Here is a 26351-nt window from a genome sequence, read left to right as displayed (position 1 = left end):
TAGCTACCATTGTGAAGGTCATCTTAGCATCAGTGAGATGACATCTGCCTCTAGCTCTGTTATGACTATTTCAGACAGATGAACCCAAAATAAGGACAAAATTGCACTCTCTGGGTAATGTAACCCGGCATTTTCAAACTTGGCCCAGCGTTTCGAGAAGCTGTTGTATCACTTTTGTTAGCTATGGGAAAAGTTAGAAAGATACATTACCCATAGAATTAGAAAAACTTTCCAGGACTATTTCTTTGTACCCTAACATCCAAGACTTGGGATCACTGCCCAATTGACCACTGTATGCCTTGCAGCAACGCATGGTAATCATAGGCATCACACTAAATGCTAAGCAGTTCAGGAGAAAAGTATTTACATTTTGTGTATGTCAGATTTTTTTTTACCATATCCTCTAGTTTATGTATCAAATTCGAAAATTGTTTTTCACATTTATGTCTTTTAGCTGCCCATTCCGAAGAGGGCTATCTGCTGCTGATACACGATCCACGTTTTACACCAAGAATGGTGTTGTCCAAAGATGGTCTTCTAGTTCCACCAGGAGTAGCCATGAGTCTTCGTTTGACATTAAGAATAGTGAGTATGACTTCGCACTGGAAAACTTTCTTTAAAAACACTTTAAAAATTTTTTTTCACGCCAGTTCAAAGGAAGACGTAAACCGATCAGTTCTATACATTTTTTTTTTTTTCAGAATCGGAAGAATTGTTCTCTTAGCACATTAAATACTGTTTACATTCAGAGACTTCAAATGTCTGAACTCCTTAGTCTGAATCAGAAAAACACTGCTTTCAGTTAAGTTTTGTTATACATTCAGAGACTTTTATGACTAAACTTCTTTTGCGTAATTCAAACAGCGTCTGCACATCACGTTCGCCACGAAAAGCGGACACAGTAACGTTTTTCGAAAAGGGAGAAACATTCATACTTTGCGAACGCGAAAAAGACACATGTCAGTCTCTCACCCAATAGAGAGAGCGCGCTCATCTCGTGGAAACCAATGAAATGCGACGCCCAACTCTACGGACGTCAGATGCAACATTCACACTGCGTCCGCACATCCGTCACCGACGTATACTTTTTTCCCTAAAACCAGTTTTCGGCCGGCGTTGCCATGACAGCAAGCCGTATTGTGCGGGACCCGACAACGTGTCTAGAAGCCAGATATCTGACGGCTCTGACGTCCGTAGAGTTGGTAGTCGCATTTCATTGGTCTCCACGAGATGAGCGCGCTGTCGCTATTGGGTGAGAGTATCGACATGTGCTTTACGCGCGTTCGAATGTATGAATGCTTCCCTCTGTTCGGAAAACGTAAATGTGTCCGCTTGACGTGGCGAACGTGATGTGCGGATGCTGATTGAATGTTGCAAGAGCCGTTAGATATCTGGCTTCTAGACACGTTGTCGGGTCCCGTACAATACGGCTTGCTGTCATGGCAACGCCGGCTGAAGGTTTTAGGGAGAAAAGCTTACGTCGGTGACGGAAGTGCGGACGCAGTGTGAATGTTGCATTAGTCTGAAGTAGAAAAATACGGCTCTTAGTTTAATTTAATTTCCTTTTATAGGTTTCTGCGTCTAACAGTCTTTTCTTCTTTAAGAACTTGAAAGCGATTTCGGTACAAGTGTCAAGACGTCCTGAAAAATGAGTTTTAACATACTACGTTTTTTTACGTGCATGTTTTTCAAGTAACAGCCAAAATGTTTATTTCACCTATAGTGGTGGGAAAATTTTTAAAGCGATGCCTTACCTGTGAAGTTTTATGAAGTATTAAGGAATTCATGGTGTACCCACAAAAAGGCTTTTGAGAAATAATGTATATGATGATTGATAAACCACTGTTGAAGTATATAGGTCTGAAAGAATACATATCTTGGTGACTTTTCTTACAGACAGACTACAGTGCAAAGTATTTAAAATGGTTTGGACTTGTGACGGATTGCCCCACTGTTGCCTGTATGGGAGAAGATTACAGTATTCAAGAGTGCGTTTTTCAGATTGCTGCTTCCAAAATCAACGAAATATGTGAATGCTCTTGGATTCTCGACGACTGCAACAGTGAGGTCATTTCATATGTCTTTTGTTTCATCTTGATATTACAGAAGTTTGTCTTGCTTTTAGGTTTGATTTTTATGTAACAGAAGTCAAGTTTCGTTTGAGCATGGTTTCTTACGTATGATATCCTTTTGTAAATGTTTGAATCAACATTTATTATGTTTTAGCTTTGAAAAGTTTGGATCTTGTTATTTTAAAACAAAAAAGAATCTACATACAGAGTGTGTTCTGAAATTAGTAAGACTTATTAGTTGAAAAATATATATATTCTGGAGACTAGTACAAACGATCAGAATTTTTCAAAGCACCCTTCGAAATAAAAAACATGCAAAACAATCGAAGTTTATTCAGCTGAAATGTATTGCAATGTTGTCCAAACAGTTTATAAGACTTGTTGCAACATTTGCAGAACTATAATTTTGGAAGGAAAACATGTTATCTAAATAAAAGAAATCTGAAAAGATAGACTCAACTTTATAAGCAAAATTACATCTTTTTCAAACAGGAGTAATCGACTCTAGAGCGTAGAAATTCGAAAAAAAAAAAAAAAAAGAGCTCTTCAAAATTGTACGTAACGAAACGTTAACGAACGTTCACTCGTACGTAACGAAAATGCAATATAATATTTACGAATCCATTCTTGGGGAAAACTAGACGCAAAAATATGTAGACACTCCGATTCCGATGGCTGGTTCTTAAATAAATTCTTGAAACATATATTCTATACTTTACTCAATTAAAACATTATTGCAAGGTATTAGTGAAAGTTAAACTCTACTAAACTAAATCCAACAATTATGGCTAATGAAGCACATCGTAAATGCCTAACGCTCAAATAAATAATTTCTTTTGTAAAAGATTTTTTTCTCACAATTTTAAGGTTTTTCAATCAAGGATTGCTGCCGTGAAATGAAACACTGTTTTCTATATTTTGAAGCGCTCTTTTTTTTTCGAATTTCTACGCTCTAGAGTCGATTACTCCTGTTTAAAAAACATGTAATTTTGCTTATAAAGTCTATCTTTTCAGATTTCTTTTATTCGTTGTAAATGTCATACAAATAACTACTGATTAATCGGATGTTTTACAAGTTAATAATTTAATACAGGAAGCATTCACCAAAAATTAAAATAATTGTCACTAATAAACCATGTATTTTATAAATTAATAACTTAATATGCATAAAGCTTTCAACAAAAATTAAGACAACTGCCACTAATAAATCGTATATTTTACCAATTAATAACTTAATGCACGAAACATCCAGCAAAAATTACATTCTGTGGAGTAAGAAATGTTCTAAATAAGAATATTGAAAAATAAAAGAAGCTGTTTGAAAATATAAAAAGTTATTTTTTTAAGGACTAAATGAGAGTGAAAAGCTAAATGAATTCCTCTCATGATCTTCGGTATCAGAAGTCGTCCAGTACGACCTAAAGAATAATCATTCATAGCTTATTCAGTACATAAACCCTAAGTTAATTCTGTGTTTCAAACGTTTAAAAAAGGAATCAAATCCCAACGACGTGACATGACCTGGCCTTACCTAAGATCCAGTCGCCACATAAAGCCATGGATAACGTGACACACTTTCAACCAATCACAAAGTGGCAAAACTAACGCCATGCCACTGCTTACTGAAATGAAGAAATAATCATGATAGCCGAGTAAATAAAACAACCTCGTTGCTTTGTCAAATCTTTTCTAATCTCATGCATCTTCAAATATGGATCATGTGGCATCTCCATATAATTGACTGTGATAGTCTCCACTCACTAAGATTACCACATGACCACTCGCATTTTCAAAAAAAAAAAAAAAAAATGTATAATAGGAGGATTCTTTAAAAGAAATTATAGGCTGACTCTGTAAGGTTGATTTCCAATCCACTTAGGCTTAAGCGATTCCATTTGACAAAAAATAGGGGTGAGGAAAGCTGATTTGTGATAATTGACGTTGTGAGAATCAAAGAATTTCTCATCTTTCAACCCAAACATAAATGAGCTCGTCCAAGATTACCACATCAAGTTAACACAGCCACACCATATTTCACTCGTTTTTTGAATATTTAACTCAAATTTGCTTTTCAAACATTCACAAGTGTTTGTCCTTGAACATACAAGATAGCTTAGTCCCAACATCGAAAACACAACTTATTTTACTTGAATGAGCAGATGTGAAGTAATACTTTCAATTTCTTACTAATTCATACGCTGATTCTTTTTTAAACTTATTTTTATTATTTATTTATTTTGTTATTTTTATATAGATGCAACTGATCATCCAGTATGTGGCGCGAAAGAAATGATCGGTTGTGTTGCAACACATACATCGAAATTATTGGGTAAGGTATTTCTATGACTAAATGTTTGTACTTTCACTTTTTATTTGATTTTAAAGTGATCTTTTCAAGTTACTGGAAACTAAAATAAAAAATGTTGATTGCATTGGAAAAATTTAATGCACTAGTAAAAAGGTTCATTTTCATAACATGGAGCAACATATGTATAGTTTAACATGTTTTCAGATCTTTTTATTTAAATCTGAAAAAAAAATAGCAGTCTGAAAGTTGATACTAGTACACTGCCGTGGGGAGGTAAAGTGCAGTAACTGCACCTTTTTTTTTTTGCATTTTTGCTATCTTTTGTTTTATTGTACAAGTAAGTTTGCTTTATTGTACAAGTTTGCTTATCTGGTTTCCGCTGAAAAAAAAAACTTGAAGAAACGACTAATTTCAACATTTCCCTATTACATTCCCCGGTATTGAATCTAAAACGCATTTCTTAAAATGTCTCGAACACTCATTTCTGTAGATACTGTCGTTCACCTGCCCACGGCAGTACAACGCAAGGTGATAGAGCTGACCAAGACAAGTTAGGCAGAATGAAAATTTCTTTTTGGAGCACTTAAAAGTTGTTCGAAAAAAACCGACGCATAGTTTTCAAAAAAAAAAAAAAAAAGAAGGCAACGACATAACTTTCAGTGAAATCAAGAGCAATGATAAAAATAGTGTACTATTAACACATGTTTCTACATCACGGTGAATCTCAACTTATTAATGAATTACTGGATTAAATATTTTTGTTTTTGAACATATTTAATTTTATTTTTAGGTGAATTATTAAAAATGTGCCAACCACCTTGTTCAGAATACATATTCGAATCCACGTCTTCTTATGCGCAGCTAAGATACAATAACAGCTTCAACGAAAGGTACTGATTTTATTATATGAAGTTGATAACTTCTGTAGGTTATTGTACATTTAATATTTTGCTAGCATTCTACATTTGATTCAACTTTCGAAATGAAAACTTCTTTAGGCGCGTGGAGCATTTTTGAGGTGGGGGAAAACCATCCATTTAGCGACACTGTCACAGTCACCTCACCGACATTTGGAATACAGCGCATGCGCGTCTTCTCTCAGCTCCTTCACTACGTTGATTTCGGTTGGAACTGAGAACTTCAGTAGTGCTGTCAGCAGCACGTGAGTCTTATAATCCGATTCCTGAGTAAGCGTGAGTTCAACCCTCATCCCGGGTCAGTGCATTTCTTCTCCAGAAGAAAACATTGTTTAGCTCATACAATATTTTTGAAGTGAAAACGTCTTTAGACTCTTTGGGCATTTTTTGAGATGGGGAAAAACAATAACGTTTCTGATATCGGTGACATATGTGTTTGTTGTTGCCACTCTGCAAATGGACAGCTAATTGTAATGGTTGCTGTTTATATTTCTCCGGCTTAGTTTTGAAATGCAACACAAGAGATTTTGAACGAATATTTATTTTTTCTAAAGACGCTTCTGCATTACTTCAAAATACAAGTGGGAAAAGCTTTGATGATTTGTCAATGATTTTGCATGGGAATTTCAACATAAACTTTGCAGGTGATAAAAATCCACCATTAATTGAATTTTTAAATAGAGAATTTAATTTAACGATGTCTAATGATTTGCACAACGAGACATAAAACTACAATTGATGCAGTTTGTACAAGATATTTAAATAGATTCGAATCAAAGTTTTTATTTCCTATTTTAGTTACCAAAAACCTACAGTATCAGTATTGGAATATAATGATAATAATGATGATGATGATCAGGGCATAAATAAATCATGATGTTTTTCGAAAAAAAAAATGGAATTTTTTTTTTTTTATTTGATTCAGTTTTTTTTTTTTTTTTTCGAAATGAACTTTGAATTATCTGGCATGCCTCAAAATCTCAATTTCCTGGCAGGCTGGTCAATCTCACGGCATGGTCGGCTCTTTTAGGGCATGTCGGTTAAAGATGCGTAATACAGTAAATTGATTACATGGAAAATTCAGTATGTGTATTGTTCATTATTTTTATGCGACTGAATAACACAATAGGGAAAGCTGAATAACACAAACTAAGAACTTATTTCCAAATATTTCCTACATTTGCAACAATATTTACTTTCTACACGAACTGAAATAAACCATACCAAAATATATATAATTGATGCTCATATTGCTGATAAACGTAAAAACTGGATTGTAGCTGATATTTTGAATTTACATGTTATAAAATTTTAATTTTTGAAACTACAATCAATTTAAATGAAAATTAAACACACACCACGCACACACCAACACGCGCGCACAAACACACCAAATTTATTTCGTAGTTATAAGTTTTCACTTCTGTCGGCAGTCCCATGACTGCCTAATTATTTTGTTCAATCAGTTTCTTGAAAAAAAAAAAGACTAATTGTTTGCCTCACATTAATAAATACTAAAGTCGTCAGCAATTTCAAATGTAGATCAGCTGCCTATTGAAAAGTATCACTTGCATTTATTTTATCGAAAACCTATCAAAACTTGATTAAACAAAAGTAAAGGGTTGACACAGGAGAACATAAATAACTATTGATTATCATTAAAAAAAAATATATTTAAAATAATATAGTTGCATTTTAGCTACCTGAAAATAAGCAAAAATAAAGCATATAGAAAATTTTACAATTGAATTCGTTGATTAGATTATCAATTGTAATGCATTTGCGATCTAAAAGTTAGAGACCGTGGTGACCAGGACGGTAAGGTTTTGAGTAGTGGGAAAAGGACAGTTCTGCGGCAGGAGGCGCAATGCGCAATATTGCGCCTCCCACTCCCCCTCTGACCTTGGGGTTGCGCATGAATCTTGAAGAAGGTGACGAGGGTTTTTTTCCCGTGATTTCGCTCTTCCTCGTTTTCACTCGGCTACGTTTTCGCCCTTCCTCGTTTTCGCTCGGCTACATTTTCGCTCGAGTTTTTGCTCTTCCTCGTTTTTGCTCGCGTTTTTACCGTGAAAGGTTACAGGGATATTTTTAGACTTTGTCGTTTTTACCGTGAAAAGTTTTTGGACTTAGAATATTTTTCCGTAACCTTATACGATGGTTTTCGAGTGGCAACCTGTTTAGGGTATGACAAAACGTCACAATTGTTGTCATAAGAATGTGTGATACTTTTTGTCATGCCATCCTCATGAAGTTGTACAGAGCTATTTCCAGTGTTTTTTTTTTTTTTTTTTTTTACAAACATACTGGACTTTGTCGGTTTTTTTTTACCGTGAAAGATTTTCCCTACGTTTCTGAACTTTGTTACAAAATAAATTTATGTTTTAAGTTGACGGTCCCACCAACCAGCCCGGTGCATTAAATACACCCCATCAACTTCTTTTCATCTACCAATGCAATTTGCATACAAATGCAGATCAATTTTGAAGATTTTTCACAAGTTAGATCAATCAGCTTTAATATTCAATATGATTTATACATTTTCATGAGTTATGTTTTAATCGCGTTATTAATCGTTTACACTGTCATTTTATTATTTTCATGCATTTATTATACTTGTAAAAATAAATCCCAACTCTGTTATATTTATCATTCTTTCGGTGATTCTTTTTTTTTTTTTCGGACTTTGAATAATTTCGACGAATGGTTGTCAAGACAACCAAAGTTTCGCGAATTTAATTATTTTTATTTTACAGAGTGTCGGGAATCGAACACCCAAACTTTGAGTTAGCAAAAACGTATGCTAACCACTATGCTATATTTCCCATTACACTTTCAGTCTTAATGTGAATCTGTACCATGACAACGAATATTACAATTAAATTAATTTTAAAACCATCAGTTAATTCACTCTTTAGTACTAATCATGGCATATCATTAACTGTATTTCAGCTCATAATTGAAACTATCATCATTATTATTATTTTTCATAATAACAAAGTTTTCACTTAAGTAAAGATTTATTTAAATACAACCCATTCGAGATTTTAGATTTGGTTCAATGCTTTGTGGACTTGAAATATATTTTAAACTTTGATTTTCTTTTTCATGCATTTCAAACTTTATCATTTTTATTTTTTCTAACTTGTTAAATTTTCTTAACTAATTTCTTTTTTCTTTGTCAAATTGACAAATATTTTTTCTAACTTGTAAAAATTTCGAAGAAATAATTTTCTTAACTAATTTTTTTTTTTTTGACTTTCATACAACAAAATATTTTTTCTTACTTGTTAAATTTTCGAAGAAACAATTAACTTAAATATTCTTTCACACATTTTTAACTTTAACGTTTTTTCCTGTCATTTAGCACTTTGAATTTTTTTTTTTTCACTATTTTAGCGTTTTTCAATTATTTTCAGTCTTTAACTATTTTCTTAACTTTTTAGTCTTTAACTAATTTCAAGCATTTCAGACTTAGATTATTTTTTCGTGATTTCGATTTTTTTTTTAGTATATTTTAGAGTTTGATCATTTTCTTGCTTGTTTTTACTTTATCGTTTTTTTTTCCCACGTTATTTTTAAACTTAGAAATTTTTCACAATTAGTAACAGGAATCGAACACACAAATTTTTCGAAACATTATCAAGTCTACAATTTTCATCCAACTAAGTTAATTTAAAAACTTGCAATCAATTTACTCTTAGTAGTAATTAACACTTATCATTATCAAATTTTCCCGATTTTAAAAAAATCAACTTATATAATTTTTTTCCAGTAAGCAAATTTCGCACTCAAGTTACATTCCAACACTGCATATACGTTTCAAGAGTTTCATTGAATTTATCACATTTTATTTAATTATTTTTTGATTAGTATTAAACTTAGTCATTTTATCGCTTAGTATTTAACTTAATCATTTTCTTGCTTGTTTTTACTTTATCGTTTTTTTTCCCCGTTATTTTTAAACTTAGAAATTTTTCACAATTAGTAACAGGAATCGAACACACAAATTTTTCAAAACGTTATCATGTCTTCAATTTTTGCAATCATGTCAAACTTGCAATCAATTTACTCTTAGTAGTAATTAACACTTATCATTATCAAATTTTCACGATTTTAAAAAAATCAACTTTTTTAATTTTTTTCCAGTAAGCAAATTTCGCACTCAAGTTACATTCCAACACTGCATATACGTTTCAAGAGTTTCATTGAATTTATCACATTTTATTTAATTATTTTTTGATTAGTATTAAACTTAGTCATTTTATCGCTTAGTATTTAACTTAATCATTTTCTTGCTTGTTTTTACTTTATCGTTTTTTTTCCCCGTTATTTTTAAACTTAGAAATTTTTCACAATTAGTAACAGGAATCGAACACACAAATTTTTCGAAACATTATCAAGTCTACAATTTTCATCCAACTAAGTTAATTTAAAAACTTGCAATCAATTTACTCTTAGTAGTAATTAACACTTATCATTATCAAATTTTCACGATTTTAAAAAAATCAACTTATTTAATTTTTTTCCAGTAAGCAAATTTCGCACTCAAGTTACATTTCATCACTTTATATGCTTTTCAAGAGTTTCATTTAATTTATCACATTTTATTTAATCAACTCTATTAATTATTTTTTGATTAGTATTTAACTTAGTCATTTTATCGCATAGTGGTTTACTTTATTATTATTTTTTTTTTTTCATACAAGCACTCTTGTTAGAATAAAACAAAATTTTCAACCTTTATGAATTAGAATCACTTTGACTATTTCATTTTCCCAATAATATTTTACTTTAACAACTAATTTCTTTAACAAAATCGATATCATTTATTTTAGTCTTTATCCTTTTCGAACGATACATTCAAATGGACAGCTATACGTTAGATTAAGAAACTTAATCTAAAATTTGACAAATTAAGTTAAAGCTAAATACTGACTAAAATTAAGTACAAAAGACTAACCTTTTTGGGGTGAAATCTCTCAAGTACCAGCTATCGCGAAGTTATTTAAAAACAGTGAATGAAATTGTAATAAGTGGATTGTTAATTATAACTCAATCTCACAAATTACAACTACACGCATGTTTTATTTGAAATCGCTGCATACGGCTGTTTGCCCATCGTCGATTTGCAGAAGGCATGCCGTAAAATCGCAAATCAACTCGGCTGTTGAAAAAAACTACCGTAATCCTACAGCACTTCGGATGGTCCACACACAACGGTGCGAATTGAGGAAATGACTTTATCAATATTTCTATCTACCCTTTACCGATAACAGATAACAAACCCCACGTGCGAGTATGATTCACCCCTTAGCAAGTACGTCTTGTAAGTGATGTCACTGTTTCTGACCAATTAAAATTAGTTCACGTTTCTCAAATATCAAGCACATAGATCGACAATAGTCTGATGTCAGGTTTTCCAAACAAAATTTTAGATTTTAATTCGTAGTTTCGAATTAATTTCTTTTTCATTTCAAACTTATAAAAAAAAATTTCCAGCTTGTAAGAATATTTCTTTCAAAAACAGATTTTTGATTCAAAACAGTATTTTTTCAAACTTGTAATATTTTTCTACTTAGAAAATGGAATCAAAAATTTTTGTTTTCTTTAATCATATAAAATGTTTTTAAGAAATAATTTCTCAAACTTGTAATATTTTTCCACTAATTAAAAAAAATCAATTTTTTTTCAATCATATAAAAATAAATTTTTAATCTTACAACAATAAATTTTTCCGCAAAAATATTTTTTTCAAATCAAAATAATAATATTTTTGTAACATATTATTTTTTTTTCTTTTCAATCTTTTTTTTTTTCGCAAAACTATTTTCTTTTTTTTTTTCAAAAATTTTCAAACTTACAAAATAAAATTTTTTTAACTGAATCTTTAAACGAAATGCTTTAATTAAATTTAAAACTCAATATCACTTTACTCTTAGTATTAATAACCAATAGCACTTAACCATTTACTCTTTGCACTCTAAGTATTAATTAACACACATGCATTAGAAATAATAATAATAATGTTTAAGATACTTACAAATCATCCACTCAAGCTTTCAAATATCCATCTAGCATGTTATTGTTCATTCGTGTGAGGGAACTTGTAATAAAACTTTACACATTAACCGAAATTATAAGCGAAAATATCACATTTTTAGCACTTAATATAATCCTACAATTAACAAATTGGTTTTAACTTTGAATTTAAGAAAAATAAAAACTATTACACACTTAGTAATTATCTATCGATGTATATTATTTCATGACAAATCACAAATAGGTGAGGATCTTTTATCGATCATGTGACCAACTAAGTTAAGAAAGAGCGTTCTTATCTCATATGAGAATTTATAAGTCTTTAATATTTCTCTTTAATGTAAGTGTATTGATACGTACGAGTTTGTGTATGTGAATATAACTGTGTATTGTTTTCAAACCATTGACATGTTTAAGCTTTACGGTTCTAATTTTGACTTTCCACTTAGCATTAGTCGAAGTCCTTCGCATGTATTAAACTATAGAAATATTACAAAAAATTATATTTTCACTCAGTCTTAATTACAAAACCATACAATAAGATGAAGACAACACCGATAGTATAAAGATTACTTACAATAAAGTGCATATAAAAAATATATGTAAGAGTGATTTCAAAGTATAATCCATCAACCATATTCAACAACTCAATCAAAACACAAGTCTCTTTTAAAATGATAAACACAATTTATTCACACATACAGTAAAAGACAATTAAAAAAACTTTCATCTTTAAGTAAAACTCTTCAAAACTTTCAAGCGTATTTTTAACATCGATTGCATCAAATAAATCAGACACATGACATTTTAAACATGGACTATCAACATTCAAAGTAACGAAGTCACGAGTCAAGTTTTCCCAATTAACATTAAAAAGAGCCTGTTCGAAAAAAGTGTCGAACTTTCGACCCCTTGTTAATGATTCACATTCATGCACTCTCTCTCATGTAAAAAATGAATCCATTTTTACAATCCACACATTCTTTTTTAGAAAGGTAGTTTATGTTGCATATGAGCTCATCAAATAGTCACTTACGTAGAGAATCAGCCAGTTTACGAACTTCTTGTGATGTATATGTGCTGATTTTATCACATCGACAATCACAGGGATATTTTTTCTCAATTTCCAAAAGGATGTACTCTTTTAGAGTATAAGTCATAAGTTTGTCTTTGACACTACGTGAGATACAAGGGGACGCGTAGCACAATTTGTCAATCTGGCTTTCCAAAAGTAGAATTCTATCAGGCATCAACTGGAACACTTCTCGTTTCAGTTTGAACAATCTTTGCACACTAACACAGATGTTACCATTCGCACTCGACTCTCCTTTTTTTTTTATAACAAAAACGAAATCACGGTCTTCGATTAATTTTTGATTTATATTTTTACGTAGGCTTGAAATAAGTGATCTCCACACATCTGGTTCTAAGGAAATACCATCCTTAGTTGGTCGAAGAATACCATCTTTCCCACACGTATATCTTCTAATATGCACGCATGTACGTTTCCGAAAAGTATGCACCTAAAGTGAAAATACAATCACCCAAGTGTCTCACATCATCAGGCTGTGGAGAAGCCTCAGTGTTCATTTTCATGTTCGTTGCATCCCATCTGTTCATCTTCAGGCTTCAAAGTTTCAGAATGATTTTCACCAGCCTTAGTCATTCTTAACTCTCATAGGATTAAGAGTCACAATACTAAAACAACTTCCTGCGAACTTAAAAAATAAATCAAACTAGGTTTTAACACTAGCGGGTGAAGAAAAATCCTAAGTACATAGAATAAAATTTCACGACGTCTTTCAAAGCTCAGAATCACTCTGAAAATGATTCTCCAAACATCCACTATAAACCAATGAATATTCACTTTAACCAATGAGAAGTGTACACGTCGTGAAATTTTATTCTATGTACTTAGGATTTTTCTTCACCCGCTAGTGTTAAAACCTGGTTTGATTTATTTTTTAAGTTCGCAGGAAGTTGTTTTAGTATTGTGACTCTTAATCCTATGAGAGTTAAGAATGACTAAGGCTGGTGAAAATCATTCTGAAACTTTGAAGCCTGAAGATGAACAGATGGGATGCAACGAACATGAAAATGAACACTGAGGCTTCTCCACAGCCTGATGATATGATACACTTGGGTGATTGTATTTTCACTTTAGGTGAATACTTTTCGGAAACGTACATGCGTGCATATTAGAAGATATACGTGTGGGAAAGATGGTATTCTTCGACCAACTAAGGATGGTATTTCCTTAGAACCAGATGTGTGGAGATCACTTATTTCAAGCCTACGTAAAAATATAAATCAAAAATTAATCGAAGACCGTGATTTCGCTTTTGTTATAAAAAAAAGGAGAGTCGAGTGCGAATGGTAACATCTGTGTTAGTGTGCAAAGATTGTTCAAACTGAAACGAGAAGTGTTCCAGTTGATGCCTGATAGAATTCTACTTTTGGAAAGCCAGATTGACAAATTGTGCTACGCGTCCCCTTGTATCTCACGTAGTGTCAAAGACAAACTTATGACTTATACTCTAAAAGAGTACATCCTTTTGGAAATTGAGAAAAAATATCCCTGTGATTGTCGATGTGATAAAATCAGCACATATACATCACAAGAAGTTCGTAAACTGGCTGATTCTCTACGTAAGTGACTATTTGATGAGCTCATATGCAACATAAACTACCTTTCTAAAAAAGAATGTGTGGATTGTAAAAATGGATTCATTTTTTACATGAGAGAGAGTGCATGAATGTGAATCATTAACAAGGGGTCGAAAGTTCGACACTTTTTTTGAACAGGCTCTTTTTAATGTTAATTGGGAAAACTTGACTCGTGACTTCGTTACTTTGAATGTTGATAGTCCATGTTTAAAATGTCATGTGTCTGATTTATTTGATGCAATCGATGTTAAAAATACGCTTGAAAGTTTTGAAGAGTTTTACTTAAAGATGAAAGTTTTTTTAATTGTCTTTTACTGTATGTGTGAATAAATTGTGCTTATCATTTTAAAAGAGACTTGTGTTTTGATTGAGTTGTTGAATATGGTTGATGGATTATACTTTGAAATCACTCTTACATATATTTTTTATATGCACTTTATTGTAAGTAATCTTTATACTATCGGTGTTGTCTTCATCTTATTGTATGGTTTTGTAATTAAGACTGAGTGAAAATATAATTTTTTGTAATATTTCTATAGTTTAATACATGCGAAGGACTTCGACTAATGCTAAGTGGAAAGTCAAAATTAGAACCGTAAAGCTTAAACATGTCAATGGTTTGAAAACAATACACAGTTATATTCACATACACAAACTCGTACGTATCAATACACTTACATTAAAGAGAAATATTAAAGACTTATAAATTCTCATATGAGATAAGAACGCTCTTTCTTAACTTAGTTGGTCACATGATCGATAAAAGATCCTCACCTATTTGTGATTTGTCATGAAATAATATACATCGATAGATATGTTACTAAGTGTGTAATAGTTTTTATTTTTCTTAAATTCAAAGTTAAAACCAATTTGTTAATTGTAGGATTATATTAAGTGCTAAAAATGTGATATTTTCGCTTATAATTTCGGTTGATGTGTAAAGTTTTATTACAAGTTCCCTCACACGAATGAACAATAACATGCTAGATGGATATTTGAAAGCTTGAGTGGATGATTTGTAAGTATCTTAAACATTATTATTATTATTTCTAATGCATGTGTGTTAATTAATACTTAGAGTGCAAAGAGTAAATGGTTAAGTGCTATTGGTTATTAATACTAAGAGTAAAGTGATATTGAGTTTTAAATTTAATTAAAGCATTTCGTTTAAAGATTCAGTTGAAAAAATTTTATTTTGTAAGTTTGAAAATTTTTGAAAAAAAAAAGAAAATAGTTTTGCGAAAAAAAAAAAAAGATTGAAAAGAAAAAAAAATAATATGTTACAAAAATATTATTATTTTGATTTGAAAAAATATTTTTGCGGAAAAATTTATTGTTGTAATATTAAAAATTTATTTTTATATGATTGAAAAAAAAATTGATTTTTTTTAATTAGTGGAAAAATATTACAAGTTTGAGAAATTATTTCTTAAAAACATTTTATATGATTAAAGAAAACAAAAATTTTTGATTTCATTTTCTAAGTAGAAAAATATTACAAGTTTGAAAAAATACTGTTTTGAATCAAAAATCTGTTTTTGAAAGAAATATTCTTACAAGCTGGAAATTTTTTTTTATAAGTTTGAAATGAAAAAGAAATTAATTCGAAACTACGAATTAAAATCTAAAATTTTGTTTGGAAAACCTGACATCAGACTATTGTCGATCTATGTGCTTGATATTTGAGAAACGTGAACTAATTTTAATTGGTCAGAAACAGTGACATCACTTACAAGACGTACTTGCTAAGGGGTGAATCATACTCGCACGTGGGGTTTGTTATCTGTTATCGGTAAAGGGTAGATAGAAATATTGATAAAGTCATTTCCTCAATTCGCACCGTTGTGTGTGGACCATCCGAAGTGCTGTAGGATTACGGTAGTTTTTTTCAACAGCCGAGTTGATTTGCGATTTTACGGCATGCCTTCTGCAAATCGACGATGGGCAAACAGCCGTATGCAGCGATTTCAAATAAAACATGCGTGTAGTTGTAATTTGTGAGATTGAGTTATAATTAACAATCCACTTATTACAATTTCATTCACTGTTTTTAAATAACTTCGCGATAGCTGGTACTTGAGAGATTTCACCCCAAAAAGGTTAGTCTTTTGTACTTAATTTTAGTCAGTATTTAGCTTTAACTTAATTTGTCAAATTTTAGATTAAGTTTCTTAATCTAACGTATAGCTGTCCATTTGAATGTATCGTTCGAAAAGGATAAAGACTAAAATAAATGATATCGATTTTGTTAAAGAAATTAGTTGTTAAAGTAAAATATTATTGGGAAAATGAAATAGTCAAAGTGATTCTAATTCATGAAGGTTGAAAATTTTGTTTTATTCTAACAAGAGTGCTTGTATGAAAAAAAAAATAATAATAAAGTAAACCACTATGCGATAAAATGACTAAGTTAAATACTAATCAAAAAATAATTAATAGAGTTGATTAAATAAAATGTGATAAATTAAATGAAACTCTTGAAAAGCATATAAAGTGATGAAATGTAACTTGAGTGCGAAATTTGCTTACTGGAAAAAAATTAAATAAGTTGATTTTTTTAAAATCGTGAAAATTTGATAATGATAAGTGTTAATTACTACTAAGAGTAAATTGATTGCAAGTTTTTAAATTAACTTAGTTGGATGAAAATTGTAGACTTGATAATGTTTCGAAAAATTTGTGTGTTCGATTCCTGTTACTAATTGTGAAAAATTTCTAAGTTTAAAAATAACGGGGGAAAAAAACGATAAAGTAAAAACAAGCAAGAAAATGATTAAGTTAAATACTAAGCGATAAAATGACTAAGTTTAATACTAATCAAAAAATAATTAAATAAAATGTGATAAATTCAATGAAACTCTTGAAACGTATATGCAGTGTTGGAATGTAACTTGAGTGCGAAATTTGCTTACTGGAAAAAAATTAAATAAGTTGATTTTTTTAAAATCGGGAAAATTTGATAATGATAAGTGTTAATTACTACTAAGAGTAAATTGATTGCAAGTTTTTAAATTAACTTAGTTGGATGAAAATTGTAGACTTGATAATGTTTCGAAAAATTTGTGTGTTCGATTCCTGTTACTAATTGTGAAAAATTTCTAAGTTTAAAAATAACGGGGGAAAAAAAACGATAAAGTAAAAACAAGCAAGAAAATGATCAAACTCTAAAATATACTAAAAAAAAATCGAAATCACGAAAAATTAATCTAAGTCTGAAATGCTTGAAATTAGTTAAAGACTAAAAAGTTAAGAAAATAGTTAAAGACTGAAAATAATTGAAAAACGCTAAAATAGTGAAAAAAAAAATCAAAGTGCTAAATGACAGGAAAAAACGTTAAAGTTCAAAATGTGTGAAAGAATATTTAAGTTAATTATTTCTTCGAAATTTTAACAAGTAAGAAAAATATTTTGTTGTATGAAAGTCAAAAAAAAAATTAGTTAAGAAAATTATTTCTTCGAAATTTTTACAAGTTAGAAAAAATATTTGTCAATTTGACAAAGAAAAAAGAAATTAGTTAAGAAAATTTAACAAGTTAGAAAAAATAAAAATGATAAAGTTTGAAATGCATGAAAAAGAAAATCAAAGTTTAAAATATATTTCAAGTCCACAAAGCATTGAACCAAATCTAAAATCTCAAATGGGTTGTATTTAAATAAATCTTTACTTAAGTGAAAACTTTGTTATTATGAAAAATAATAATAATGATGATAGTTTCAATTATGAGCTGAAATACAGTTAATGATATGCCATGATTAGTACTAAAGAGTGAATTAACTGATGGTTTTAAAATTAATTTAATTGTAATATTCGTTGTCATGGTACAGATTCACATTAAGACTGAAAGTGTAATGGGAAATATAGCATAGTGGTTAGCATACGTTTTTGCTAACTCAAAGTTTGGGTGTTCGATTCCCGACACTCTGTAAAATAAAAATAATTAAATTCGCGAAACTTTGGTTGTCTTGACAACCATTCGTCGAAATTATTCAAAGTCCGAAAAAAAAAAAAGAATCACCGAAAGAATGATAAATATAACAGAGTTGGGATTTATTTTTACAAGTATAATAAATGCATGAAAATAATAAAATGACAGTGTAAACGATTAATAACGCGATTAAAACATAACTCATGAAAATGTATAAATCATATTGAATATTAAAGCTGATTGATCTAACTTGTGAAAATTCTTCAAAATTGATCTGCATTTGTATGCAAATTGCATTGGTAGATGAAAAGAAGTTGATGGGGTGTATTTAATACACCGGGCTGGTTGGTGGGACCGTCAACTTAAAACATAAATTTATTTTGTAACAAAGTTCAGAAACGTAGGGAAAATCTTTCACGGTAAAAAAAAAAACGACAAAGTCCAGTATGTTTGTAAAAAAAAAAAAACACTGGAAATAGCTCTGTACAACTTCATGAGGATGGCATGACAAAAAGTATCACACATTCTTATGACAACAATTGTGACGTTTTGTCATACCCTAAACAGGTTGCCACTCGAAAACCATCGTATAAGGTTACGGAAAAATATTCTAAGTCCAAAAACTTTTCACGGTAAAAACGACCAAGTCTAAAAATATCCCTGTAACCTTTCACGGTAAAAACGCGAGCAAAAACGAGGAAGAGCAAAAACTCGAGCGAAAATGTAGCCGAGCGAAAACGAGGAAGGGCGAAAACGTAGCCGAGTGAAAACGAGGAAGAGCGAAATCACGGGAAAAAAACCCTCGTCACCTTCTTCAAGATTCATGCGCAACCCCAAGGTCAGAGGGGGAGTGGGAGGCGCAATATTGCGCATTGCGCCTCCTGCCGCAGAACTGTCCTTTTCCCACTACTGTTTTGGACTCGTAACTGGAGGGTTGCGAGTATATGCCAATTACGATTAGAAGATTCTAAATGTCCGCTAATGGTAACTGGTGCAAGTTAAATGTTACGGTTATAAAATCTTCCCATTCTAAATCAATACATATGGGGGGCTAGATCAGAGTTTGCTCAACTCCTGGATTAATAAGTTTGATTGTTATTGTAATTACTTTTGCTTACATTTTATCTTTTTTTTTTTTTTTTTTTGCTGAACTTCAAGATAATTTCTACCTTATGATCTTTTGATGCTAAAAACCACGTAAATGATCGTTTTTCTCTGACGACCGCATTGCTTGTTTTGAGTAAACTTATTCGTGGTAATGACGTCCTCATGGTCATTCTGTTTGGTAGGAGAAAATCTTCGTTATTTTCTTTGGGGAAAAAAACTCAATTTGTAGGACTCTTCTAGGAAATTTTTAATAATATAAAACAGCATGGAATATGATCGAGTGCGGCCTGAAAACCGCATTGCTTTTTTGAGTAGTTTTTCAAGGTAATGATGTGCTTGTGATCTTTTTGTTTGGTTAAGCGACAAAACCTTGGCTTTTTTCTTGAAAAAACCATGTATATTTGAATGATTCTTTTGAGAACATTTCAATAATGTCGAGCAGCACTTAAATGTAGGTCAAACGCAAGCTTTTACCTGGAATAGCATATTAACATTTCGCTATTACTTTTGATTTTTAAATGTTTACTCATCTTTAGCTATTACTTTTGATTTATAAGGGACAACGAAAATATTTCAGTAATGCTAGTCTAGAGAAACTGTCAGTAGCCGTGACCATCACTGTATTCTCTAGGATCTCAATGGCATACCTTGATTCTGGTAATTGCATATTCTACACTGAGAGCGTTAAGTATAGTCAGAGAGTTAATTCCCCCCCCCCCTCCCCCACTTTGCTCAGGGATCTTTGTATACAGATTTCTAGGTACATTCCATTCCGCATCTTAACTAACTCATAATGCCTCAAATCTTCAATAATTTAAAAATTGTATATTATGCCGAATTTGTGTCAGAAGTGTGAACAAAACAAAAACTGAACTGAATTACTGAAAATTTCAAGTTCTAACATTTTATGTACATGTTTTTTTTTTCTTTCTTTCTTTCAGGAGTCGGATATCAATTTCTTATAACACTATTAGCTACTACCACAACATTTACCATAAGCATTACCTTTCCTCGCTGTTTAGTAAGTATGAATTTTGCGATGCATTCAATCACTATATTTCGAGAAAATCTTTTAACAACAATTTATGTAACTGATAATAATAAATAAGCATCTTGTAGAGTAGAGAAAATAACTTTTATTTCTTCTGTAATAGATTGTCCATAAAAGAATTACGGGGTTTTGATGCTTTTTTTTTTCATATACAATCTCAAAATTAGGTTAGTGTTATATACATACCTGTATATACACTGCTAAAACCAGGGGTTCCAGACGATTGAATATATTCACACTAAGGTGAAACCACGGTGCCCCAGGGTGCCATGCTGGCCAGAAAATAGAGTAAGGGTGCCAAAAGACCACGCAATCGCAGAATGAATCGCTTGCACATTCGCTTTGGCTTGACACACATTTAACCACTTCAATATGGCGGACGAAGGATTGATTGCAACGCAGTTGCAACGATGTGACTTTCACATTGAATAAATATTGGATTAAAACTCAACTTTTCTTGGATTAAACTACAAAATAACAAGTACAGCTTTTGATCACTTTGTAGCTTTCAGGGCTTTCAAACATGGTTATAGGTGTTTAAAACTACGTTCACTGCTTTTCATTGTTCAGTTTACCGTTGTAATGCCGTGCTATTTCCATCATTCAAAACGCTACTAAAAATCTCTCATTAGTTTCTTGAGTACTCGATAAACAACATTAAACTACCAAAATAATAACCAGCAGTAAGATTATCAATAACCAACAAGTGAGAACCTGGATAATAATGCTGATTCATGTGCTTTGTAGATATAACAGAAGATCCCCCCAAACGGAAAAAATAAACTGAACTCTCTCTCCGTTCAACTTTTTTTTCATTCAAGTGTTTGAATCAGTTCCTGTTAGCGGTTAATATCTGGATGGTGGTTTTTTTGTGAAGCCGATAGAATAATTATAGCGTTAGAAATTTCTTTTGGTTTTTAAATTGTTGAAAAATTTCATGTGCATTTTATTTTGCTAATTTTGAAATTTTGAACATTTATGAAACGCATGAAATACACCGCCAGCTCAGTCATTTCCAACCGAGGACTGCAGTTTCGTGCTTATTAGCAATCATCAGCCTGGCATAGGAAAGTGACTGAGCCGGAGTTGGAAAACCTCTTAAGGATGCCAAGAGTGCCAAACAAACTGGTAGCTAATATGAATTAGCACAGACCAGACGAGTGACCGAAGCAATGGTTCGGTTCAACTCGAAGATTGAAGGCAAGGCATGGCATATTCAGTAAATTACCGCCCATTAGCCAGGGCTAAAGCAAAAATACATGAAATACACCGCGAGCTCAGTCATTTCCAGCCGATGACTGCAGTTTCGTGCTTTTTAGCACTGATCAGCCCGGCAGTGAATACCATGCCTTGTCTTCAATCTTCGACTTGAACCGAACCATTGCTTCGGTCACTCGTCTGGTCTGTGCTAATTCATATTAGCTACCAGTTTGTTTGGCACTCTTGACTTCCTTAAGAGATTTTCCAACTCCGGCGCAGTAACTTTCCTATGCCAGGCTGATGAGTGCTAATAAGCACGAAACTGCAGTCCTCGACTGGAAATGATTGAGCTGGCGTTGTATTTCATGTATTTCTGCTTAGCCCTGGCTAATGGGCGGTAATTTACTGAATATACCATGCCTTGCCTTCAATCTTCGAGTTGAAATGAACCATTGCTTCGGTCACTCGTCTGGTCTGTGCTAATTCATATTAGCTACCAGTTTGTTTGGCACTCTTGACTTCCTTAAGAGATTTTCCAACTCCGGCGCAGTAACTTTCCTATGCCAGGCTGATGAGTGCTAATAAGCACGAAACTGCTGTCCTCGGCTGGAAATGACTGAGCTGGCGGTGTATTTCATGTATTTCTGCTTTAGTCCTGGCTAATGGGCAGTAATTTACTGAATATTTATGAAACGGTTTTGTTTTTCCACAATTGTAATATCCCAGAATATTTTTGGCTCTTCCTGTAAATAATTCATAAGAACCTCTACACTTCATTTTCGGTACGGATCATGCTGTAGTAAATATCAATAACATATTAAAATATTTGAGAAATCCAAGTGGAAATTAGAGCAGCGATTCTCAACCGGCACCGGTCCTTGGAAACAATTTTACCGGTGCTCGGTGGTTTTTCCTCATTCACGTTACTATTTCTTTGCTCAAAATAAATAAGTAAATGAATAAATTAAAATAAAATTAAGAAATAAAATAATAAAAGTATTTTTTTTTCATTATTAATGTAATAAATCGTGTAATTTTCTATAATTTCTCACTAATGATTATTAACTTAACTATGATTATTGAAATAATTACTCGTCTTTAAATTTAAATATATTTGTGACAGCTCTTTGATACCAAGTTAAGGGAGGAAGATATTTATTGTTTTATTTATTTTTTATATTACTTTGTAAAAAAAAGAACTCATCAGTACGCAGAATTTTTTTCACATGTTTTTAACGGCTCCAGGTTTAATATTATTAATATTATTATTCTTTATTTATTTTTAAAAAAAGGATAAAAATTTCACTGGTCCGCATTTTTTTTTTCATAAGCTTCTACCGGTCTGTGGTTCAAAAGAAGTTGAGAAACACCAAGTAAGAGCACGATCAGATGAATTAAAGCAATGAAAACATCTCAACTATGTTGAAAACTCTGAAATGTGGTCAAATGCTGTAATTACAAGTTTTAATCATTTTAAAAAGAGAATTCAATGTGAAAAATGTCCAAAACTTAGTATATCATGTTGTTTTTCAAAACAATTAAAAAAAAAAATACAAACTACACAACTGTATTCAAAAACGCACACAATACGGGGGAGGGGGAGGAGGGTCTACAATAGAATTCAGTAAGAGTGCCATTTTTTTCTCCGAAAGGGTTTCTTCTTTTCTCCCCCGCTGCCTATTTTTCAAACAAGGCCGTAGCCAACGGGGGAAAAAAGATCAGGGGGTCAGAAGAACCCCCCCCCCTCCCCCCATCCCGAAATTTTCAATGTTTGACATGCTATAAAAAATGGAAAAAAACTTCGTTTTTCGGACTTCAACTCACAAAAAAGTAAGGTGTTAACGGTCCTCTACCCCCCAATTCACCAAAGATCGTCTAAACTTTCGATTTTAGGGCTTCAATTTCAAAAAAAATTCCGACGGCGCGTCCCCGAAAGTTACCGTAAAGTGGTCCTCAAACCTCCCGCTCATTACGAAGATCTTCTAAAGCCTGGTTTTTTTAAAGCTAACTTCAAATTTTTTTCCGGGGGGAATGTCCCTCCGCCCCCCCCCTCTCTCCCTAACATCATTAAAGATTTTTTTATTGAAAATTTTCTGGAGAGAAACTCCAAAAACTCTTCCTCCTAACATCATTGAAAGTCAACAACCAAAATTACGTTTTTGGAGCTTCAATTGCGAAAGATTGCCGGTCCCCTTAACGTTTCCAAAGATGGTATATTACAATCGTGTTTTGAAGATTTCAATTTCAAAAAAGTCCCGAGGATTGGCCTCGAATCTCTCTTACCTCAAACATTATAAAAGATCGTCTAAAACTGCGTTTTTGCAACTATAAATTCGCAAAATTTCGGGGGAGAGCCCCCGCCCCCTCCCTCTCCCCACACAGCATAATAGGTCATAATCAATAATTGCATTAGGATTAAATTTCAAAAAGAAAAAACTGGGGGCGCCCTTGAACCTCCCCCCCCCCCCTCCCTTTTACATTACCAAAAATTGTCTGAAATGCATAAAAAAACTGGGGGCGCCCTTGAACCTCCCCCCCTCTCCCTTTTACATTACCAAAAATTGTCTGAAATGCATTTTTAAAGTCACAAATTAAGAAATTTTCCGGGGTTGGGTCCTTGAATCTCTTCCCCTTAACATCACCAAAAAATTTTCAAAACTGCGTTTTTAGAGCTACTATTTTAAAAATTTCGTTGAAGATCTCCCGAATTTATTTTATAAACATAATTAGGGATATAACAATTGCAGTTTCGGGGGGAGCAACCTCAAACATCTCTTCCTTCTAACATTATCAAAGCTGGTCAAAAATGATTTTTCTAGACGACAATTCCTTAAAGTTTCTGAAGGGTTCTCCTCCTGTATTTAAAACACATGTGATATAAAAAAGAGGTCTTTAATTTCGTATAACGTCCCATTAATTTTTTGACTTCGGAATGACCCTGAGAGTTAGATCATGCCGCTGCAACAACTTCTGACTAAGAGCAGCAAGTTTAAGTGTTGCGATAAAAACACTTACCGGTGATCCAAAAGAAGGTTTTAACCCCTTTGACAAAACCAAAGTGTTAGACATTGTGTTTTTAAGCCATTAATTTTGGAAACTTTTCGAGTCAAAGTCCCCGATCGCTGCTATCCTCCCTAATATCACTAAATAACTTAAAAATGCATCTTCAGAATTTTGATTTCGAAAATTTACGGGAGGACAGCCTTATGCCGTCGTACCAAACAAAATAGAAAATCATATTTCTTGGACTTCGATTGCCAACAGTTGTCTCTTGGGAACCTCTTTTCCTTGTCTAACGTTGCCAAAGAGAACTTTAAAATGTGTTTTATAAGAAAGGAAAACTCCTAAATTTCCATCGGATTCCCGTAAACTCACCCGAAAATTTGTAGTGGCGTTTTTAAAGTCTTATTGTCAAAAATTTGAGAACTTCCGATCCTTCTCCCAATTTGAGAACCCCCAGCTTCATCAAGCGCAAGTCTTATAAACTAAAAAAAAAATTCCGAGTCAGAGCAAGCACCTCCTCCTCTAACATGTCAACATGTATCCCAAAATTGGGTTTTTAACACTTCAATAACAAAATTTTCCGGGGACAGTCCCAAATGCGGTTTTTAGTCTTCAAAAATTTCCAGGGGAGCGTCCGTAAACGAAATCCTTTCCCTTGTGTTACTACCAAATGTAGCCTGAATTGCGTTAGAAAAAAAATGTCTTTTGAAATTGCGTCTAAAATGAGATACCGAACCCAGTGTCATTTTGGCATGTATTTCAAAATATTAAAAATACTCCTAGTTCTGCTCCTCCCTTACAAGCAATCATTTGGTCGCTCCTGATCCTCAAAGCTCATGAAAAGTGATTTGTGGTGTATTTTACTATTTCATGTCCAACTTGAGCGCCAATTAAAGGTCCTTATATCATTGGTATCTTTCGCAAGCTGGAGCTGCCCCAATCAAAATCTTAATCAAACATTCAAAATATTAAATTTTAATAATAAATTTAAATTATCTGAGGAAACATTTGCTCTCATTTTGATAAAGTAACTTTAACTCTTGGTAATTCAGTAAAATTACTGTTCAAAATAAAAAATTCCAAAAAACAACCCTCTCCCACGTCTTCTTCTAAAAAAATTTTCATTTTGCTCTGTTACCCCCCCCCCCCCCACACACACACTCTATTGCCATATGTGTACCAATGCGCAATATGCTACAAAACTCATAGCAACAGCTGACTTTTACGTCTTTTTCGTCGAAAATTTTTGACCCCCCCCCCCCCCGAAACAGAATCCTTGCTACGGCTTTCTTTTAAAGGATACCTGTTTTTCACGCAAGTAAGAGGTGCCATTTTGATTCCGTAATGGGTGCCGCTGTTGCTACAAGCGTTTCACCCCTGAAAGGCAGCGTATGCAACCTGTAGTTTTAACAGTGTATGTACTTAAAGGGTTAATTTAACAAGATTTTAAATATTCAATAGATCCCAAATGTTTGACCCATTAGTGGCGGCACAGGCCCAAATGGCAACCATACCCTTCCCACTTCATTCCAATTAACAGGCTGTTTAATTACCCGGATTGTTTTAAGACCAGGTGTTTTTCCCCGTCATTTTCATTTTTAAAAAATATTAATTGTATAGTATATATATTTCGCGTAATAATGCTTATGTGCATGTTTTAACCATATATACCAATTTTGTAGAAAGCACAGTTTAAAAGCAGAAGATAAAAAATTATATTTTATGTATGACAGTTGTAACATTCTAAAATATGCGTAAGTACAAGTGCTATAGCCTTAAATTCGGAGAAAAGAAGGGAAAAGACAATAAATTGACATGCCGCAGTTGACATTTTGCACAGGAAAATGCAGGCAATAGTTTTATGGGTTCGAACTTCTTTTCCATAATAGACAATTATCATTCATTTGTTTGCAGGTGACATCGGAGGAGCCATGGGATTGCTATTAGGAGCTAGTTGTCTGACAGGAGTTGAACTTTTCATTTTTCTAGGACAATGGATTTATTTCACCCTTTTGGACAGGAAGGCTAAAGGAAGAACAAAGCCTTCTTAACGATGAAAAA

General features: G+C 32.5%; 1 protein-coding gene across 1 annotated transcript in view; it reads left to right on the top strand.

Moving 5' to 3' along the window:
• The window catches only part of LOC129231208 (acid-sensing ion channel 2-like), a 39507-nt gene extending 13156 nt beyond the window's left edge, over positions 1-26351 (top strand). Inside the window, exons 2-7 of the mRNA XM_054865455.1 lie at positions 455-585; positions 1897-2062; positions 4327-4401; positions 5171-5270; positions 19978-20057; positions 26205-26351. Coding sequence (XP_054721430.1) covers positions 455-585; positions 1897-2062; positions 4327-4401; positions 5171-5270; positions 19978-20057; positions 26205-26341 — 689 coding nt within the window. The 3' untranslated portion in view covers positions 26342-26351. The remainder of the gene's footprint in view (positions 1-454; positions 586-1896; positions 2063-4326; positions 4402-5170; positions 5271-19977; positions 20058-26204) is intronic.

Source organism: Uloborus diversus, chromosome 10, assembly GCF_026930045.1.
Source record: "Uloborus diversus isolate 005 chromosome 10, Udiv.v.3.1, whole genome shotgun sequence".
Taxonomy (NCBI): Eukaryota; Metazoa; Arthropoda; class Arachnida; order Araneae; family Uloboridae; genus Uloborus; species Uloborus diversus.
This window is presented reverse-complemented; position numbering and strand designations above follow the sequence as displayed.